We start from the raw sequence: 23,034 nt of genomic DNA, 5'->3' as shown, positions 1-23,034 counted from the left end.
TGTCAAGATGCTCGCGACCTAGCAGAACAAAGAAAAACAGAAAGATGTCAAAAATAAAACTGAGTACAAAACAAAAAAAAAAAGAGACGAAGACAAAAGAAAACATACCGTGGGGGTGAGTATTGCACAAGTGCATAGCGGAAAGAACGTCATTCCGCAGAATGTACATTGACTGAGGCAGCCAATTCTTTGGTGCACGACCAATGTCTTTCCCATTGGCGTCACGTGTGACCATGGAGTCAAACCACTCATAAGCAGCATCTTCCAGGTTGTGACCAACAAGAACCTCCAAACCCTCCATCTTGCCATTAGGAGGGACAAAAGTACGAGGCAGAGGAAAGTCGGCAGGAACTCGGAGCCAGAAGAATCGCCCTTTCCACTCCCTCTGCCCGGTAGGATTAACCAGGCAGGTCATCTTGCCCCGAGCAGTATAGGTGGTAAACCAGCCAACGCTCCCTTCCTTGTTGTCACTGCTTCTAATACAGTGCAAGCGTTTGCACAAAGAGAGAGTCTCAGGGAAGCCTTTGAAACGCACCACCCACAAATAACAGATCAAAGTCCGCACAGCAAATGGGTGAAGTTGCGCCAGGCAGACGTTGAAAGCCTTCAGAAATTTGACTAAGGTTGGATCAAGGGGGAAGCGCAAACCGAAATCCAAGTGATACGAATATAATCCGATATGGCCTGGAGGAGGAGCAGTAATACGGACATCCGGGAACGACCAGCTCGTACCCAGAAGGAAAAGCATAATGCTCCCTCCCAACAGCAGGGTAATCATGTCGACGAGCTGCCTTGAGCCAGTCCACATCAGGCGCAGCGTTTAACGGACCGAAAGAAACCTCAGGGCTCAAATAATCCTCAGTTGAGCCAGCAGGAAGATCCTCCTCAACATACAGAGGAAAGGAACGCAGATGCTCCACCTCCTCGAGAATGGGATTCTCTACATGACGCTCTGCGTCACCAGAAGCACTGCCAGAACCAGTTGCCATCGTAGAACGTCTACGGTAAACATGCAACGACCCATCAATACTCCCAATAAAAGGCTCGTCTAGTTGATCAAGACTGTCCAACCAAGCTACTTCTGCCAGGGGTTGGATGTCTAGCCCAACAGGGGCATTAGGGGGAGGGTTCAATCGAACCGCCCTGGCCAAATGCTCATGGCGCAGTTCTCTAAGAAGCTGACGACAAGCAGGAGTGGGCCCTGACACAGCAGGCGTAGCCCTGCCAGTAACGGGAGATCCGCCTCCAGAGGAAGAACCACTGGAGATAGATATCACCGCAGGCTCAGAGCGAGAAACGACATCATGCATAGATTTAGTTCTATTCTCTGCTATTGTCCTAGCCTCTTCATCAGAAGATAAAGAAACAGATGAAGGGGAAGAAGGAGAGTATGGCTCGGAAGATTCACTTATATACCCAGGACTACTAGGGTTAGCACTATCAGAGGTATCAGACATGTTGACTGAAAGGAGGAAGAAGAAAGAAAGAAGAATAAACAAAGGGTAGAAGGAGAAAAGTCAAGGCAAAAAAGTAAGAAAAAAGCACCACAAGATACAAAACGACGAAAAAAAAGAGCAAAACGACACAAAAAATATATATAAAAATAAAAAAAATAAAAAATAAAAAAAGAGAGAAGAAAAAGAAGAAAAGCTTCAGAAAACGCAGAAATGGCAAAACCAAAAACACAAACATTCCCACATTTCACCCAAAGTACACATACCACAAAAATTCGCAAAAACCACTAAAACAGTTGAATTTACATGCAAAACCAAAGAAAGCAACAAAGAAAAAGCAAAAGAGTTACCTGAAAAAGAGAAGGACGGAAAGGGAAGTTCAACAATGGCGGACTAGAAACCCTCGAGGAAAAACGCAAGCCCAGAAAACCTCGACAATTTCAGGAGAAAACACCACCACCAACGGATGCGCAATCACCGGAATAGCACGAAAACACGAAAAAGCAAAGAGCTTGGAGTTAGAACACTTCGGAAATGGCAAGATTGAGTTTGAAGCAAAGTGAAGTTAAAGGAGAGTAAGAAGGTGAAGAAGGTGAAGAAGGTGAGAAATAGGAGAGAGAAAAGGAAAGTGACTGAAAAGACATATTTAAAGAAAAAAATAAACGGCCAAGATTCAAAGACCCTTCGGATCACCTACCTGGATGAAGGACACATGGGGCGCAATAAACCGTGACAGTTTATTTTTTCAAACATTTATTTACTACAGTAAAACCGCGACGTTTTATATTCAAAAAAAAAAAGGGCGATGATACGCACAGCCAACGCCGCAGGATATGGCCGGAAAGAGCAGGCCTAACTCCAAGCAGTCAGCCCTACTCTTGGGGACTAGTTGTACAGGATACAGCTAAAGCACAGAAAGAGCAGGCCTAACTCCAAATAGTCAGCCCTACTCTTGGGGACTAGTTGTACGGAGTAGAAGTAACCTAGCATACCATCCATGTCACAGCAGACCATCGAGCGTCTGATAAGACCGATCAAGCGAAGCAACCGCAGGAAGTACCTATTGAAAGTACCACAAGTCCTCAAGGACCGCGCAGACCCTTAGGTCTGCGGGGCAACGACCTGCTAGACGACAACATAGATACGTCGTTAAGCAAAAGGACAAACAACAAGTACATCACTAGCGTACACGCGGCAACATCTGAATAGGCCAAAGTACTGAATAGTACGCCTATAAATACTGCCGTCCCCATTCATTTGCGGACACGTTCAATACAAGTACAATTCTTAACCCTATCTACTTTCTCTCTCTAGAGCATTATTTCATTTGCTGACTTAGGCATCGGAGGGGGTTTCCTCGGTTAAACCCCCGAGGTTAGCTTACGTTCGTTCTGTCTAACAGGGCGACATCTCCAGGCAGGGCATCCCCAGTTCCATACTCGGAACAGTGTGTTAGCTTCTTTTTTATTTGTGTATATGGACGATGAACAATGAATGGTAGTGAGTATTCCGGCAGATTGAGGTAAAAGTTGTAACAGGTTCTATAAAACATCTCTAAGAGTCTAAACTCAATACCAGTCTCTAAACTATTTATGCTTTTGTTTAGGTTCTGGCATGCTTCCTTGGGTTTGTAGATATCCTTCTGATGGAGTTTTATGTGGTTGAATGTGCTATACTTAGATTGGTAATAATTAACACGATCATAATAACTCTAGGTGATTTCTTATGACCATATTACCTCATTGGTTGGTCTGTAAAACTCACAAACTTTGAGCCCGTTTTATACTAATAACTAATAAGCAGAATGACTAAAAGATTGCCTCTTTTCCTCCTTGTTAGCTGAATATATCAGCTGGTTAATATTGTTGAGAGTATGAATTGCTTTTGACATTATAAACCCATTTATTTTTAAGATAACTGATTCACCTCTTGTATCAATCTAACATTAGACACCTGCCCTGCTAGGTCATTTGGCCTTGTACCTAGGTCACCTGCCCTGCTAGGTACAAGGGCAGGTGATAACGGTGATATTTTTGAGGAATTACCTCATCTACAAAACCAGTGGAAATGAGAACGTTTAATGAGAAACTTCCCCATAGAGAGAAAATAAATGAGCCATGAAATGGGCATTATGTCCTAACTGTCACCCTATAACCTTGGATTGCAGGCAGTGGATAGAGCTTATTGTTTGTGTCAGACTAAAGATGTGAGTATGAAAGTGGCTGGAATCCAACCTTGGATTGCAGACAAGATAGAGCTCATCGTTTGGGTTAGACTACAGATGTGAGTATCTTGATCTGTGTATTTCATCAAGAAAATTTTCAAGTGTATAAAATGCTGATTTTTCTTTCTTGGATCGGGACATCGTTGATGAGTAAAAAAGAGGATTGAAATTCAATGAAAGCAAATGATGGAGAGATAGACTGAGAGGTAGGGAGGAATTTGAACTTGCTGACTTTCAACTTTCTACTGTAAGAAAACTAGGACTGGTTTTGTGATATTTGTGGGTTGGTTCACCGTTGGTGGATCCGATAGATAAATAATCTATATGAGTTGTGTGGTGGGGTGAATTCTTTGACAATAGCTTCATCTTCTTGGAGTTTTTGAATTTTCGTAGTTGTATATATGAAAATAGTTGTGAATGTGCTTTGATTTGATATTAATTGAACTATATTAAACTTCTGTTGCAGCATGGACTTCCATAAGGATCAAGATTATAGAAGATAAGCAAGCAACAACTGGCAATGCCAATGTTCCTCTTTTTGAAGTTAAAAATAGAATGTTATTTTATCGTCAAAATTAAGTTTAACAAATTGCAATTTCACATATTATACGAATCATACTTTGGGGGAAGGCGAGCGTGTGTTGCATTACTTGCATATCTCCTAATTTATTTATCTATTTATGGTTTTGTATTATTTATTCTATGTTAATTCAACGTTATCATAACATTAATATTTCGTAGAATTAACTATATTTCTAACATTTTTCATAAATTTGCAAGTGCTTGTATATTACGTAATATTTTTAGAAGACAGTTTTGCATTTCTTGGGGGATTATGCGCGCTAGCGCACAGTCCAACAACTAGTTACATTAAAAAGTCCATCCTTGTTAATATACAAGTGAACATCTTAATTCATGTGACAAGTCTTAATTCATTAGGCAATAATGTATGTGAATATGTGATTAGCTGATTAAATTACTTTCTTGATCATACTTGTTGCAGCTATGTCGATCCATATTATTATACAAGTGAACATCTTACAAGGAAATCGGATGTCTTCGCCTTCGGGGTTGTGCTTCTTGAGTTGATCACCGGCCGCAAAGCCATTTCCGCCATTCAAGAGTTTGGAGAAGGCGGACATAGTATTTACAGGGTATGTCCTCACTAGGGATGGCGATTCAATCCTACTCCGATCCGAAGAAAAAACTCCGATCCGAATTCGAAATAAAATAAAATAATCCGAATCCGAGTCCTCACCTTACTTCTTCAATTTTTATAATCCCTATAGATGTCATTGGGATGGGTTGGGCTGGGCTGGGATATGACATGACCCAATCTGACACGACAAAACAATTTAAATTGAATGAAGTTGGGCTAGATGCTGCGGTATGGCCCGACACATGGGCATGTGCCGCATGTGTAAAGATGGTCGTGGGTCGGGTCAGGTCGGGCTTCGGGCCGAGCCCTACGGACCGTGGGCCTAACCGGATCGGACGCACGCCAGGCCCATGTTGTTTCATGTCGTGCCGGTCCGAAAAGTTTAAAACAGGCCCCCAAGTCCAGCCCAAGCCCACGGGCTTTCGTGCTGGGCCAGGCCGGCCCGTTGTGCCTAAGGATAATTTTACTAAATTTAGCATGATTTGTCGTGCCGGGTCGAGTCGTGTTTTTTCCAAAAAATTAAGGCCCACGGCCCACGACTTCGTGCCCGTGCCGGACCGTGCTTTTTTCATGCTAATGTCGGGCTGGGATTTTTTCGTGTCGGGTCGGGTCGGGCTTTGGGGCATCTTTAGGCATGTGGGCTTAGGCTGCATTTTTTTCTTTTACATATTTGGCACGACCCGTTTAGGTCATGGGCCATGCCCGTTGAGGTGCAAGTAATGTGGGCCATGCTCGTTTAGGTCCAAGTAACGTGGGCCAAGCCCGAAGAATAAGCTGCCCACATACATCTTATTACTTAGTACTTGGTATTCTTCTCGATGATATGTTTTGATTTTCATGTATATACCAATACACAACTTTGACTATCAATATTTATACATCTTGGTATATCCAATTACCCGTAGATGATAATTTTGATAATTGATTACAGGCGGATCCATTGATTAAGGAAGCCTTATTAGCAGGGAACTTTGACGGACTAGTGGATCAAAACTTAGGAACTACTTATGATCATGAGGAGATGGATCGAATGGTTACTTGTGCTGCTACTTGCGTGCGGATTATGCCAGAGGAAAGGCCTACTATGAGACAGGTTATACTACAATTTTGTTCAATTCCTAGTCTGAGTTATATTTTTCAAATTAGAGTTATACTATAATTAGAGTTCCTTTAATTTGTTGTTCATTAAGATAAAGTCGACCGTATTAAGAATAATAACAATGACACTACTAATAAATGACAACGAAAAATATAATCTTGATTCATGCAGTCGGCCCCATGTTTTTTGTGAATAAGCTACTCCGTACGATTTTGTTGTTATTGTTGGTTTGTATTTTTGTTCTAAACTAAATCTGATCAACATGTACCCGGTTTGAAATTTTGCGGATTTGGCTAGAATTTTAAGCCCGGCCCGAAATTTTAAAGGGGTTTGGGCAACGTAAAAACTACAGTATTGGTCATAAATTTGGCCCGGTCCGGAAGTCCGACATTTTAGGCCTGAAATGGCGGGTTTTGGCACAAAGAAACCGGCTCGAATCTTGGTCCGGGCTGACATACGGGCTGATTATTTTGCTTCGGTCCGGCCCGCCTTTTGATCAGGTCTATGCTAAACTATACAAAACACTATTGTAGATCTCATCAAATGTTGAGCCAGGTCGGGTTCGGATAGGGGCGTAGGGCTGCACTTTAAAACTGCATGTCATCGAGTCGGGACAAAGCAAAATTTTGCGCCAAAGTAGTGGGCTTACTACAGCCCATTTGGGTCAGGTCAAATTTATAGCTAAAAGTTGTTTTAAGTTATCCGTAAGGCATAACCGCATAACCTAGCCCAAAAGAATAGACTAGGCCCAAAAATACGACCCCTTAATTTTTCCCAAGCCCCTCACTTAGGGGCCGGGCTACGTATTATTAGGTACTACACTACTACTACATGCTATTGTCATTTTTGTACATTGTTCATGTTTTTTAAACATTGAATATTTTCTCCTAAAACAGGTAGCAGAAATTTTAAAGGACTCAAATGACCTAAGTAGAGAACTCAAGGAGAGGTTGATGGGATTTTGGCTAAGTGAAGCTCGGAGACGGCTCTACGGCGAAGGTGGTCTAAGCTTAATTATTTCTCCTAGAGCTGTAGGCCAGATCGCCACTAACGGGTTCCCCGATAATGATCAGAGTCCAAGCACTAACCACGACTCCTTACGAAACCAAGAGAGCCAAGAAATTTACTATACCACGACATCACCTATAAATTGACTGATAGAGATATAATCTCCTAGGATATTTTATGTATAATAGACTCCTAATTGTATTAGGTTAACATTGACCATACTTGAATACAAGTTCATCAAATCAATAAGTTTTAATTATATACATAGTAGTACATTTGATCATTTGGGTTTGTTTGTTTACGTACATTTTATTGCCCTCCCAAATCACCCTTGTTGATCCCTTATTTCTAAGGTTGGTTGAATTAGGAAATTATAGATCTGTACTTTCCCTTAATCTTTACGATTTGCTGAAATAATAATGGTTAGGTATCATGTAACACATACTCCCTCTGTCCCTTAATACTCGATCTGTTTTGACTTTTTGCACTATTCACATAATTCACTTTGACCCTATTTTATTTATAGTGTATGAAAACAAACGTTAGTATATAATATATTGTTGGCTTCATCTTAATATATATTTTCAAAATATTAATATTTTTATAAGTTTTTATAATATGTAATTAAAGAAATTGGTGGTCAAAGTTGTGCATTGACAAACGTATCCGATCAAAATAAGTCAAGTATTAAGGGACAGAAGGAGTAGTACTTGTAAATGTTAGTATTCTCAAGAAATTGGTCATATATGGAGCTCAGCTCTATCATTCGTAGCATAAAAATATTTTTACTATTAATGCAATATTTTTACTATAAAAATATGTAAATAAGGTAGTCGATACAAAGAATGAAACAAATTAGAATGTTAAGATTTTTCTGAAACATGTAAATATGTTATATAAGTTAAATATTTTATTTTTCAATTTAAATCATGACACGTAACCATGTCATGTCATCATTATGACACGGCTTAAACTTCGCATGTTACAACCTTTATCATTTTCAATGTACTAATTTCTCATTGGAGAACCCGAGGCTACCCAAAATTCGCTTTAGATCGAAATTGACCGGAGACAATCCAAAATAAATATAGGTAAAGTTAACTGCCTTCTTACCCAAACAGGGCACAATTTCGGTTTCATCCCTTAGATGTTCATTATGGGAGATATCTTGTGTTGATAATTCATCGTTGAAAATTTGTCAATTATTACCTATCTTATTAAGAAGTTTGTCCATTATTACCTAATTTATTAAAAAATGTCAATTACTACCTAGCTTTTTAACAATTGACGTTAATTGCTACCTTAATCCACTCTCCGCCTAATTAGTCAAGTAATGACATAATAACTACGAGTTTTTCATTAAATGCCTTCGAGGTTTCACGAAACGCACCAAATACCCTTCATGTTTTCAAAAAACATGATATACCCCTATTTTTCCAAAAATGCACCAAATACCCTTGAACTTAACGGAAGTCTAATGCCGTTAGTGATTAACTGATAATTTACCCTAATAACCCTAATAATTAAAGATATTAACAGTAAATCAAAGTTACGAATTGGCAAACGTAAAAGTCAAAGTGGTATAACTATTTCTAAACGGAGAAAGTATACTATATATACATTAAAGTGTTTTAGGCTTCTAGCTCGATATTTGTTTAGATGACCTTGATGTCTTCTGCCATAGAAGAGCGCCAACAAGATTATTCAGCGCGTGGGAAGCCATTGGCACAACTAGGCTTGAAGAGACGATAGTAACATAGCCATACACAACCCCTACAAACGTCGCCCTGAAAGAAAAAATGGCATCAAACGACGAGGAAGTCTTGTTCTATAATCGGTAGAGATTTGAAATGCTATACTCACGATATACGGTAACTTTTATGTAAGACTGCCTTACCGGAAAGACCACTTTGATTGCTTAATTAACTGTTCTATTGGTTAACTAATTAGTTTTATTGATCAACTAATTGCTTCCGGTGCTTAACTAATTAGTTCCAGTACTTAACTAATTGATTTCACCAAGACGGTCTTTTGTGTAAGACCGCCTTGTATAAAAGTTTATACACAATACAATAATAGTTTGCATTTTCATCTAATACCAAACTATGTTGTTTGGTAGAAGAGTGAAAATTATTAGGTGTACCCGGATGCACCACACCCAAGTGTACTTTCCTGCCCATTGATAATCCTTACTACATTTTCTTCTTATATGTAAGGAGAAAATGGAGAGGGTGCACCGTGGACCCGGGTGCATGTAATATGCTCTAGAAGAAGAGTAGTTGCGTTTTCTCGTGTGGTACCAAACAACATAGTTTGGTAAAATGGTTACATTTTTATTTGGTACCAAACAACATACTTTGGTACTCACAAGTCAAAGATAAAAGCCATTTTTCGTGGACCAGACTCAAATTATTACCTAAAGTTACATTTAGCCCTTAGTATACCACCTGAAGTTACTATTTTGTCCTTAATATATCATTTCTAATCTCTACTTGTTAGAGAATTGGAAAAGCTCATCAAATGCCATCATTTGACAAAGCAAACAACCAAACATAGTGCATTATCTAAAAGGACAAGGCCAAATTACCAGATAGCAAAGGAAGATTTCCGGCCACTTCCCAAGTGTAGAACACCAAAAAGAGCTGCAACTGCCAAAGCACTTTTCCAGTTGAGCCCCAGAAGTGGTAGCAGGCCACCCCAGAAAAGTAATTCCTGGATACCCGGTTAGTCAGAATTCTGTTGGATTAGTGCAGTTTTGAACATCGGGTGTAAATAATCACTCGGGTAATGTTCTGTAGTGTACCTCACTAATCCCAGGAAGGAAAGCAACAATCAGATAATCATATGCCTCTAAAGATGTCAGGACCTGCATTTACAGAACAACATAATAAAGGGAAAGGCGAATGATAGATTCTGAAAGAAAAATAGACAATAATACGAAATATTCAGTTCAGTTCAGTTCAGTTCAGCTCAAAAGAACAACGCCTTAGTACTTGTCTATTGGCTGCTTCACTTGATTCGGCAAAATCAGGCCATGTCTTCAGTAGTGTATACCTTGACAATGATATCAACACAACTGAACCTGTAAATTGTAATCAGCCCGAGGTGCCACACCTGGAAATCAACTGTAGGAGACAAGAAAATGTATGTCACTCTCATGCTTACAAACTGGTCAATAACAGAAGAGATACGTTTCCAAACTAAAGCAAAGTAATTTGGTTGATCAGTTACAACTTAAAAAGTTACAAGCCATAATATGAATCAAGCAGCATTTGAATCGGAACAATACAGAAAACAGAAACCATAATATGCAGACAATGGAGTGGTTTTCAATTGTGATGCAGCATGCATTTTGGTCAGATCATCACCAGCATTTCTTTTCTTAAACAAGGTTTAAGCACAAAAAACATCAGGTACAAGCACGCATCCTGTACTTCAAACATAAAAGCTGCACGGATCGCTATTCATTAGTATCCATCATATTCTCTAAAACCTTATATTTTTTTCAAAGACTGCTTCAATTTAAACACTAGTTTTGGTCCTCCGATTAAGCATCAAGGTAAAAACATATGATTTCACCATTTTGCTATGCTACAATGCAGAAGCCCTAAACAATGCTCGCAGTGCCAAAGACGTTATCATAGAATATGAAGAGGAAACTCGAGAAAAAGACAGGAGACCATACACGATACTTGGGAGCAGTCAAAGACAGGCAACCCTCCTGAAGATGCAACTTGACATACCTGCAAACTTGACATCAACACTTGTCGGAATAAGAAACTTTTCACACATCATTTCCTCCATGATCAGACCACTGAACCACTCTAACAAATAAATGATATCACAAAACCGATACAATTAGAACAAACGCGGATAATATCAATCCAATCAAACCTTCTGCATCACAGCATTATCAAATTACAACTTAAACCATCCTAGATTAAAATAATTCTTGTATTAGCTAGGGCTCGTTCGGTTACTTTTCTTGTTTCCAGTTTTCTGTTTTTTTACAAAACTAAAAACCAAAATATTAAAACCACAAAAAGTAATTTCCAGTTTTTTGTTGTCAGTTTTCAAAATCAACATGATTATTATAAGTATGACTATTTTTTTAGTTCATGATTCAATCTTAATCTATGACTTGGAAAACCAAAAACCAAAAACTTGAAACTGATAGTGATACTGAACAAATCTTCCGAACCGCCAACCCTAGAGCAGCTATCAGCCCAGAAGTCACAGTACAGGCCCGGAGAACGGTGCCCCTTGAAGGGATGACATTAGTGACTGAATTCACCTCACTTTTCTCATTCACAAAGGCAAAATCATCATTAATGATACCACTCTTTGAAGAGAGATTATCTTTAATCCCATTATAACCATCTAATGAGGTCTTACTAGTTTCCAATTTCACCTCAGTTTGCTGTTCCTTTAATCTCTTCAGTTTCTTGGCCGATTTTCGACCCGCCAAAGCCAATATCCTACCTCCAAATGCCTACTTCACAGGTCAAAAATACAAGCACATAAAAACTACAATCCCAGCTAATATTATCATCCCTAATTCAAGACTGAAACTTTAATTTCATGATTATAATAATCTTACAGGGTTTAGTTTGGTGAGGCCATAAGGGTTTCCACCTGAAGAAATAAGCTCATTGTTCAACAATGTAAATCAAAGCAATATTTCAAACAAATTCAAGATAGTAATTGAGCAAAAACATCACTGTTACTTAATTTCCTAATCACCCCACGAACCGAAAAGGGTAAATATAACATGAAAATGGTACAATTTTGGTCTAATTTAGCAAATTAGGTAGTGAATTGCGAATCCTTACCCATTTTCACACTAACAATCAGATATCAGCATGAACTAATAAATCTCAAATTACAAAAATAAGGCTAAAGCAATAATGGGTTATTACTACTTTGCAGTTTTCTGTATGCAATTCGATAATCAAGACAGAAAATTGAAGAGATTGGAAGAAATTAAGAAAATTTAACTGAATAGAAGCAGACCCACTCTTCTCTTCAGCTCAGCAAGAAGCAGCACCACATACAGCAGAGAATTTCCCAGTTGCCAAAATGAATAAGCAAACTGACACCTTTTTTTTTTTCTTTTTTTTTTCCCTGTCTCTCGTCTTTATCTAATCTTAATTCAAAATATATCGAGATTGTTTTTTTTTTTTCCGCAAATGAGCCTAAAGGAAAATAAATTACGAAAGTGACGGAGATTTAAACCTGACATCTATTGTATCTAGCTCTCGGTCTTAACCATTAGGACAAGACTTCATTAATTAGATTTTTGCGATTGTATATTCAGTTACTACTATGGTAAATTTAAAAAGTAAATAAATCCATCGATTGGTGGTAAATAATTTCTAAACTTTTTCCTTCAAAAACAAATTTCGAAATTTTTTCCTTCAAAAAATAATTTCGAAGCTTTAAAGGTCATTTATAATTAAAATTATGAAAGGTTATTACCCCTCCTCCTTTGAAGTATCATCCGAGTTTTGTATTTTTTTTTGGTTCAGCTAAAAACCGCTAACGAATCAAAGACGAACTAATGAAGACAGAAATTTGTCTCAAACACCATGGTTTTGGTCCTTTGGATATTTCATTATTGCTCTACTAGAATTGCAAACATCATCTATCAAACAGAATTGGCAGAAAATGAATCAATGAATATTACTTCTATATGGCTATTAACATCTGCCAAAATAATCAAATAGTTTGGTAGATTTCACTATTTCTAAAGTACAATTCTAAAGTATTCCTGTCAAGAAAAAAAAAACAATTCTAAAGTATGAATATTGTTACTGTTGCGTGTGGTCTAGAAATCTATCCCTACAAGGCTACAGCCATAGTTTATTACTTCCTCCGTCTTTTAATACTCGCAAGGTTTGTTTGTTTCACGCATGCCAATGCACAACTTTGATCATTTATATCTTAAATTCTCTTTATGCAAAAATTATAAAAAGTTGATATTTTGAAAATACACATTGAGACGAATCTAACAAGATCCCACGTGACTATGTTTTATCTTATATAAAAAACACTAAGAATAGTCAAAGTAGATTATATGAATAGTGGCAAAAGTCCAAACGTTGCGAGTATTAAAAGACGGAGGAAGTACAATATGGTACCCAGTAACCATATGTGCAAGAAGAGCCAATATGCAACAAGCCCAAGTCGTGCTCGAGACCGACTCATCAACAATCTACCACCAGATACCCTGCATCAATTAGATTTGTAAGGTTAACTAGTGTATGCCCCGGGCGATGCCCCGGTTACAAAGTTGGATAATATACGAAATTTTTACGCATTGTTTACATGTGTTGCGAATGCGCGTTTGACCTTTTTTAATAACTTTCCGGAAATCGTTTATTTTATTTGGATGTGATGTATTGTATGTAGTACGTATCAATTTTAAGTAATTATGTTCTTCCCTTTTTGGGTTGTTAATATTTGCAAGTCATGTACGTCCAATATTTAGTAAAAAAAATTTTGTATATGTTATGATTCACATATGCTAACACAATTGTTGACTAATTAAGGAAAAAACGTGTTCTATTATATGTAGAAAATGGACAAATTAAAAATGAAGTCATTATTCAAAACCATTCTCAATAATAGAACAAAATTAAATTTTCTTGCAATCACTATGTGGTGAAATTAGAAAATTAATAACATAAACCATGTGAAAAAGTAGTATAAATACACTTACACTAATCCTATCCCACTTAAATATATTTAAATAGAGTTAAAAGGCATAAAAAATAGTATAGCTAAGATGGTAAGCTTTCTACTATATTTCTTGTTGGTTTCATGTTCGAACCCTAACAAAAACATTTTTGTGTATCAATATAGCAAAAGCCCATCCTCCATGTCATTGTTGATGTGGCGCCTTGTCATGTTTAGGGAAGGTGACACATGGCGGCGTGACGTGATTTGCCTTGGAGATTTAATAATAGCATAGATAGCGGGTAACAGTGTCTATAAGTTAGGCCCTGTCGCAATTTTCTGGCACTTCAGTTCAATTCAGTTCAGTTTAGTTCAACTCCAAAGAACAAGGTCTTACTCTGAACTTGAGAAGTGAAATTTTTTACTACTTGTCATATTGATTGTCAAAATGAGGCCATAACATTAAATTCCCGAAGACAGTTTAACCAAATTGCATCCATTTTAAATTATGGAGAAAAGACTCGATTTTGGCAATCTTTCCAGCTTTGAATGCATCCATTGTTTAACAAATTTTGCCGATATGATCTATTTATGAAGTGAAAAAACACAGTATGTGTTTCAACAAATATTCAGCAAGTATGTCTCTTCAATTGCAACCACTAAGTTCTGAATTTCAAACCGACATACTGAGCACAAAACATTATATAGATACGATTCAAGATGAGATAACGGTTTACCATATTCCATCCATTCGATCAGCCAACAGCTTTCCTTGTATTGGAACAAGACCTGATGTATTTAGAGACTTAAAGATATGACCTGCAAAAAAATGTTGAAATTTAATCATCCCAGATCCCAGATAGGAAATAAATTGGAAACCAGAAACTTCCGAACTCCTTTATTTTGCAGACCTTTATCCTCAACTGGATCTTCATTATCAAACAGCCGGCTTGATTCTGAATCAATATTTACAGCAATATGATCACTTGACCCCTTCCGCAACGTTCTTACATGAGTAGAAGATGGAACGGGGGAAATTGTAGCTTTTGATACGGTGCCCTGCAAAAAGAATCGAACACCAGTAGGCGCTTATTCAGCAATAGCTAAACACTTAAACATAACACATTTCTAGGCAGTTGGGATTGTCCCCTCTTTCACCAAAAAGCAAAAATGATAACATATTTCTATGCAGCATGTCATAATAGCCTAACACACCATCCAGAAACACATAATAACTTAAATAAATACTCTGAGACACATGAAATCTGGTAGGATACGAGAGAGATAGAATCAGACTTCAAATTATCAAAAGCATGCAAATCCTTGTGAATACCTAATTATATACCCAAGTTTAGAAACATATTGCACATAATCTGTCAACAGTTACAAGCTATCAAAGAAACCCCTGTGAACAAAGTTACCCAGAATCTAGCAACGCAATTCATGAACATCAATAATTTTAGTGAACCAAAAACAACATAGGATACAAAAGGCTAGGAAATAGGACATTACCACATCTTCAATTTCAGAAATCTCAGATGCCGAGGGTTGTGTAGCTGTTTAAAAAATGCTCCTTTCCTGGATTGCAACAGGGGGAACAACCCTAGACTGAAGTGAATCTTCAAGTGCTTTCACCTTTAATAGTAACTCATCCACAGCCTTCTGACTTCCATGCAACTTTGAATCAAGTTCATGGACTTTTGATTTCGAATTTTCAGAATCCATGATTATAGACATGACCCTCTTTTCTAATGATTGTAAAATATCCCTTGGATCAGTTGGCCCGTAGTCCACAATTGCATCACTTCTCAACTTCTTGATGAACCTCTGCAAACCTGATTCAAGATCAACTAATTGACCTTTAACCTCCGCTAACTCTAGCTCATCACTGTGCTTCCAGATCTCTGAGCCAAGTTCATGGTCTTTTGATTTTAACTTTTCACACTCCAAAGTTACTGCCATAACCATTTTCTCCAAAACTTGTAAACTATCACTTGAGTCTTTAGTTGTATCACCTCCCAAATTCTTGATAATTCTTTGCACACCTGCCTCCAGATCAAGTAATTGTTCTTTAAACTTTGCTAATTCTTGATTAGAATTGATGCTCCTTTTGACCTCTAGTTCAAGTTCATGGACCTTGGATTTTAAATTTTCAGATTCTGAGATTGCAGACACTACCTGCTTTTCTATTACTTGTAAATGATCATCCGTAGAAACAGATTTCTGGTCCCCAGCCATATCTCGATTGGAGAACTTTTGAATAAGTCCATCAAGCCCAGATTCCGTGTTGATAATTTTTCTCCTCACCGTAGCCAGTTCTTGCTCATGGCCAATACTTTCTTGAACTCTTTCCTTCAGATGTTCAATTTCATGATATTGATCTGTAAGAGCAGTCTGCAGCTCTTCTTTTTCGTAGGAAAGCAATTGAATTTGATATGTAAGATCAGTCTGCAGCTTTTCTTTTTGGTCGGAAAGAAATTCACTTTGATCCGCAAGAGCAGTATGCAGCTCTTCTTTTTCGTTGGAAAGCAATTCAATTTGATGCTGCAAAGCCTGCAACTCAGGAAAACTATCAACAACATACAGCAGCTTCTTGAATTGGGATGAACCCTGACCCTCTAAGTCTCCGCCCTGAGAATCTTCCACTGAAACATCAATCTTATTTGATCTGCTCAGGAGGTTTTCCACATGAGATGCCCAAAAATGTGCCTCTTCTACCTCTGAAATAGAAGAATAAAACAATGAATCATAATGATATCTCTCCTTCCGTCACCCTAGAAATGTCTAGCATAAGCATTTAAGGCGCACAATATTGCGAGTCACAAAATAGTAGGCGGACAACTTTCAACGGATGGGAGGAAAATATAGAGAAAAATTGCAGAGATTACCATACTCACCTTTCTCTTTCATTGTCAAACTGCTCTGCAGTGACGATATATCAACATCTTTCTCCCTCAAGTTAGCCTCTATTTCATGATAATTTTCCAGCTTAAGTCTTAGCTCGCTGCATATGTTTTGTAGTTCTGCTAATTCAGTCTCCAAATCACAGACCTTCATATTGCATTGATCCCGTTCCTCCACACTCTTGTCTGCAACTATTTTCAGTTCGTTCAGACTATCCTGCAATTCCTCAACTTGTGAAGAAAGCTCGCTCCTTGAATTCTCCAACTGCTTGCACACACCACAAGCTTTTGTTGTAGCCAGTAACAACATCTCGGTAGCTTTCACGTGCTTGTTTTCACTATACTTTGGTTCATTTTCCACTTCATGCTCGAGAGATGAAGTACTTTCTGCCATCTGTTTGTTAACTTCAGATTGCAACACTTCTGTAGCTTCAGTACAAGCAGACAGTAAAAGTGAAATTCTGTCTTCCAGAGGGGTCACTTTATCCTCCAGAACCTGATAATCTGTTTCCATACTCTTCACCTTCTGGTCCAGAAACTGCTGCTCCTCAACCATAGATGTTATCACTTTGCTCGTAGACTGTAATTCTCGCACAACCGAAGCATCACACTCACTCAGAAAGGAAGATAAACCATCAACTTTCTCTGTGAAGATCCTCTTTCTCATATGAAAGCCTTCCACTATTTTCTGAACATATAAAGAAATATCACTACCCTCTAAGGCATCTGCATGAACACTAATATTATTCAAACCAACGATGTCATCAAGGCTGGCTGAAAGTAACTTTGTTAGGCAAGATGGTGCCTGACAAAACAGACATGAAAAACAAACAGTAAACTTCCTGAAGAAACCCCAAACCCTGGAAACTGACAGACAAGAAATTCAGAATATGATAAGACGCTTGGACTTTTACGTAAGAATTTTACTTCAAATTTTGAAATTAGCCTTTAGCATCACAGAAAGGTTCAAAAGGTTGAGATAAGGGGGGGTTCCTCGAAACATGGCCAAAATAAACACGTGTCTAAAAAGTTAAATCGTTACCAGCAGGAGGAGGATCAATAGGATGGTGGAAAGTGAAAACACTTCCAAAATGAAAGAAATTAAAAGAAAAGAATAAGAGAATATCAGATATGACAAAGGTGAATGCAAAAGTAAATTACAGAATAACAGATATAACTTTATATGCATATCACTGCGTCTTACCTCTGAGACAGAATCATGTTCTGGAATCAACTTAGCACGACAACTCCTGGTGTTATTGAACAAGTTTTCCATCTCTTTGAGACTCTCAAATTCTGACTCACAACATTTTCTCAGTGAAGAGAGTAAAGACTCGTCTTCCCCAAGTTGTTCAAGTCCTTTAAGGTGATCAAAGAGCTCTAAGGACCTGCTCTCCAAGCTACCGTGAGTTCCAGCCAACTCCTCCAAACAGGTATTAAGTTTGGCACTTAATGTTGATATTTCCTGTTCAGCAGCTTTCTTTGCACTGTCCAGTTCAGAGATATCATTCTCTGCCTTTGAAAGTGCATCTTCCAAGGACTTGATGCTCGAGTGTGCCTCTTGCAGCTTGCTTTCCCAAATGTCAGCAGCCTCCTTCAACTTCTTCAATTCATTCTCCGAGTTAGTTCTAACTACCTGGGCAGCATTGTTCTCATCAGTTAACACAGAAATTCTGGTTTCTAAATGAGGCACTGTATCTTCGAGAGTTTTCAGAGTTGTGGTAGCGTTCGACAATTTGCTGGTGAGATCAGTAATTTCAGATCTTGCTTTATCTAATTCAGCCTCTGCAATAACTCTACTAGATTCGGCTTCTTCCTTCTCCTTACCAAGCCTGTAAGAGCATTTTCCAGCACTATTTTAGCTGCATCAGCTTCAGCAAACAAATGTGCCTCTAGCATTGCTCTTTCCAATTGTTCTTGAGCAGATGTTCGGCCAACTTCGAGCTCGGCATTCTCTTCAGCAAGTTGAGAAATTTTCTCTTCTGCAACTACCAGTGCATCTTCAAGAGACTTGATAATTGACTGTGCTTCTGAGACCTTGGTAGTCAAAGTGTCAACTTCAAGCACTGTGTTCTCCAACTGTTGCTGAACATGTTCTTTAACAGCTTCGCACTCGCTGAAGTACCCAGCAAGCCATTTTAACTTTTCAACAGGCTCTTCAAAACTTGAATCTGCGGGTAAAGAGATGTTACTAACTGATTCTGTCAGCGCATTCAACGACTTGTTGCTTACTGAGAGATCCGTTTCTAGTTGATTCCGCTGATCGTTTAGGGCAAGAATATCTTTCTCCAATTTTGCAATGTCCTGCACCTGTGCAGATAGACTACTAGTCTCATTCTCGTAGTTACTAATTGCTACCTCTCTCTGCTCTAGTTCAAGCTTTAACTTTTCGATTTCTGAACTCTTATCATCAATAAGTTGCTTCAGGCCCTCTCGTTCTTGAACCAGTCCCTTTCCCTTTTTCACTGCCATTGATAATTTTTCCCGTATTAATGAAGATTTCTCCTCAGTACGTTCAAGACCCTTCTGCAGCTTCTCATTCTGTTCCTTAAGAGTGGCTATTTCTTCAGAAGCCTTTGTCAAATCCATAAACAACTTATCCATCTCCATTTTCATCTTTTGGGTCTCATCTTCCAACAAATTCTCATGCAGAGCCAAGTCTTGGTCCTTCACATACAAGAGCTTCTGCAAGATTTGATAAAAAATCATCTTTGACCTCTGATGACTCATGAGTTGAACTGCTCCGTTCTTTCATTGTTGCAAGGCATTGCTCTACAAGCACACCTGCCTCTAAAGGTTGCCCATTATCGACTGTGACTCCAGAAGCCTCCAGAAAAGTCTTTAACATGTGTTCCTTTTCTGATACAGCTTGATGCTCCCTCTGAACAATTGCTTCATATCTATGGCTAGAATTGTCCAACTCCATTTTGAAATAATCCTTCTCCACCAGAACTGTAGAAAGTGAAGCAACTAGCTGGTCCATCTCACTGGCAGCCGTGTCCCTTATTCTAGAATTCTCCACTTGCAATGCACCTATTTCTGCCTCAGCCTCATTAAGTGATTCATTCGTTCTTGTAATTTCATCCTGCAACTTTCCTATTTCAGCCTTTGCCTGATAAAATGATTTGGTAAGCCAACCAAGTCGAGATTCAAGATCAGATACATCCTCTGAAGTTGATATTTCCGGTATACCACTCTGAAGTATACTATCTTCTAACTTTTCAAGCATTAGATCCTTCTGCAATAGCATATCTTGCAATGATGCACCTGACATTTGGCTTTTCACCAACTCCTCCTTAATCAATTCAGCAGCCTCTAACGCACTGGACTTCTCCTTCAATTCAACAAGACATTTCTCAAGTTCACTTGTTTTATCTGCTATAATTTGTTTCAGTGAGTCCCTTTAATAAGCCCTCTAAATGCCACTGTCCAAATCACCGAAGAAGAAGAAGAAGAAGTGCTATATATCACACCACCAACTCCAATCGAAAGAAGAACGTACCATGTACTTCATTTTCATTCTAAATATAGACCAGTATAAAACTGAATTCCAGCCGCTCTCTCTCCCGTAACAAGCCTCACTATCCTAATCACCACAATAACAAGCACCATAAAAAATTAAGTCTTTTCGACAACCTATATTATCCGAGCTTTACTATCCAAACCATTCGAACGATTTTAAAAGATTAAAGACTTTTTGACAACCTACATATCCCATCACCAACAGCAAACTTACCAAGCAATTCACTTTCCTCATAAACATAACAACCCTTTTCCTCTATCTTTCTACTACTACTACTGTTTATCCACACAATTACAATTGTGAATGCAGTACAAAGGGGAAGAATGGTGGGGAGCAAGAACACAAGTATAAAGGACGTTAAAGCAAACAAGGAAATACAGAAGGTTGAAGCCATGTAAAGTGGGATTAGCAGGACTTTTGATGCTATGGTTGGTTGTTAAGCCATGGATTCAATCAAAGAAATTGTTCAACTTTGGCCAAATTTTCAGATGCCCCGAGTGAACAGATCATCCAGTCCAAATCACATAACAAAATAAAACAAAACCCTAAAAACCCTGCAACTAACATCAAATCAATTCAACGCAAAGTCGCAAACACACCCAAAAACAAAATTAACATCAATTCACAAATGCAATTCAATTTTTGTATTCATAGCACAATTATAGGGCATAGAAATAACCGTGAATCGAACACAAAAACCATTCTCATCAATTAATTAATTTATAACAGAACATGGAATCCATAAAAAAAGCTCATTCGTTCCATCAAAAACAAAACCAAACCCGTAAATAGGAAAAACCCCCAAAAGAACCCAGATTGGTTCGATTTTTAATGGCCGGCAGGGGGAGGGGTGCCGAGAAGACTAGCCTGCTGAAGCTCTATAGCATCCAACTGACCATCGCGCTCGAGCTCGATGATGAGCGGGAGAGCAAGGACGAGGAAAGTGGTGCCGACGATCCAAGCAGCTTTGCCGGTGCTCTTGAGCAGCTTCTTGGTGACACCGGCCACATCGCTAGCAGATTGTACCCCTTTTTGGAAGATTGGTGAATCTGAAACTGTGCTTGTCACTCTTGCTAGTACTCCGCCTCCATTGTCGCTGCTTGATCCTATTCTCTTTCTGTTTGACGCCATTGAATTGAATTGTGTTGTTGGAGAGAATCAAAGAGAAGGGGTTTTGTCGGGGTTGGATTTACTTGATGGTGGATTGGGGTTTATGAACAAAAAGGTTTATGTGCTGATTTGTGTTTATATATGGAGTCAAACAAAGGAAATACTTACTCCGTTCCACAACACAAATTCTTATTTACAATGGGTGTACAATAAATATTGTATAACGGAGTAAAAGTTAACTCAAAATGCTTAAAAGTTAAGCTTATATATGTAAAAGTTATGTATTTTTTAGTGATAATTTTTTTAATTTTAGTAAAACTTATTTCTTTAAAATGACAAATAATGTATAAAATTAATCATTTAACCTTTTAAAAAGTTTATCTGTCAACTTTTTTATTATTAATATAAAAGTTAATCAAAACTAGGTTAAAGTTACAAAAAATTGGGTAAAAGTTATCTTGGTGTACAATAAATTTATTGTACACCTAGTGCGCGCAAGACCTTTTGGTTCCACAAATATCGCACCATAGTTGCCTTTTACACATCTAACCATTACTTTGACTCTTAATATCTCAAATCGTGTCCAAATAAAAATTAAAAAAAATTAATATTTAGAAAATATATAACGATATCAATCTAACATGACCACACATGACTAAAATTTTCTTACGTATGAATCACAAAAAATGGCCAAAGTCGTAGTGTGAATAGTGTAAAAAACAAATGGTGCGATATTTTCGGAACGAAGGAAGTATAGATTTTTAATTATTTTTTGGGTCCTTAAATCAACCTGGTCTACCTTTACCCCAAGCCCAAAACAAAAGGTAGGTAGCTAAAAATGGCCGTGAGCCGGGCCAGATTTCGATCGAGCCCACAGGTCGTGGACGTAGACAGCTCGACTCACGTCAAGCCCACTTGTAATATGGCGGGCCGAGAATTAAAAAAATGTGGGCCGGTTTACGTCAAGTATCATGGTTCGAATGTTTTGACACTGAACCGTGCGGCGCGATCTTGTCTATGGGACGGCAAAGGAGGAAGCCTTATGCGAAAAGTGAATCTCAATGCTTTGGGGAACGAGCGGGAGCTTGATTCAGAATAGGTACTCTTTCCTAATAGCGACAAGATATGAGGATTGACAGAAACATAATACAGAGTAAGTATTTAAATTATAGGTAACCGGAAGTCGAACGACAAGTGCCTGGACAACCCGCAGAAAGGAATTGGTGAAGGAAAAACTTCAAGCAGAATTGACTGATATTCAGATTTAAGCTGATTTCGATAATTGGTGATGGAATAGCGTTGCTGTAAATCTAACCACATCTGCTTTTTTTTCATTGCCGGGAGAGAGCTTTTGCGCGCTTCCTGGAGCAAGTACACTGAAGTAGACAAAGCCATTCTATAGATTTGCTGCATACCTGAATTGGACCTGAACTGGCTGACAGTTAGGATATGATAATTGAAAGAAGTACCCTGAGATTGGGATAGAAATAAGGTGAAACTGGAATAAGGATATGATAAGGAAAGTGCTAGCGCGTCAGTAAGGAAAAGCGGAAACTAGCTCAATTGAGGAAATCTTCGTCTTCTGCGGGAACTTCCGGTTTTTCCTTAAACCAGATTGTTCGGGAGACATGGTCCAAGCCCGGTGAAGAAATGAAGAAAAATGGAAAAAGCTTCGCTTTAGCGTGCCCACGAGGGCACCACCAGATGTTGTAGATGAACCTACTAAAGATGAAGTAGGATATTCTTCTCCTTGGGGGTGTAATGCCGGTGTGACGAGAACTCATCCAATGCGGTTTTGTTCTCTCAGTCAGGGATCCCCATTCATTCCCGTCACTACGAATTGATTGTCAGCCATTCTTCTCCCATTAGACTTGTT

The 23,034-nt window shown here is 38.4% G+C and overlaps 1 protein-coding gene and 3 pseudogenes across 1 annotated transcript; 1 reads left to right on the top strand and 3 right to left on the bottom strand.

Annotated features, from left to right (window-relative positions):
• The window catches only part of LOC110779414 (cysteine-rich receptor-like protein kinase 25), a 50,745-nt pseudogene extending 42,805 nt beyond the window's left edge, over positions 1-7,940 (top strand).
• Positions 7,941-8,431: 491 nt separating this feature from the next.
• Positions 8,432-12,803, bottom strand: LOC110779222 (uncharacterized; annotated as a pseudogene).
• LOC110779220 (trans-Golgi network-localized SYP41-interacting protein 1-like) lies at positions 12,613-20,442 on the bottom strand (annotated as a pseudogene).
• A 291-nt stretch (positions 20,443-20,733) lies between these two features.
• Positions 20,734-21,270, bottom strand: LOC110779221 (mitochondrial import receptor subunit TOM9-2-like). The gene has a single exon (XM_021983756.2). The coding sequence runs from the start codon at positions 21,177-21,179 to the stop codon at positions 20,877-20,879; it is 303 nt and encodes a 100-aa protein (XP_021839448.1). The 5' UTR covers positions 21,180-21,270; the 3' UTR covers positions 20,734-20,876.
• Between the last annotated feature and the right edge of the window lie 1,764 nt (positions 21,271-23,034).

This window comes from Spinacia oleracea, chromosome 1 (genome assembly GCF_020520425.1).
Source record: "Spinacia oleracea cultivar Varoflay chromosome 1, BTI_SOV_V1, whole genome shotgun sequence".
Lineage (NCBI taxonomy): Eukaryota > Viridiplantae > Streptophyta > Magnoliopsida > Caryophyllales > Amaranthaceae > Spinacia > Spinacia oleracea.
The sequence above is the reverse complement of the archived record's forward strand: the minus strand, read 5'-3'. Positions and strand labels throughout refer to the sequence as shown.

Excerpts from the sequence above, each read along its gene's own strand:
- LOC110779221 (XM_021983756.2), bottom strand. The coding sequence starts at position 21,179 with ATGGCGTCAAACAGAAAGAGAATAGGATCAAGCAGCGACAATGGAGGC.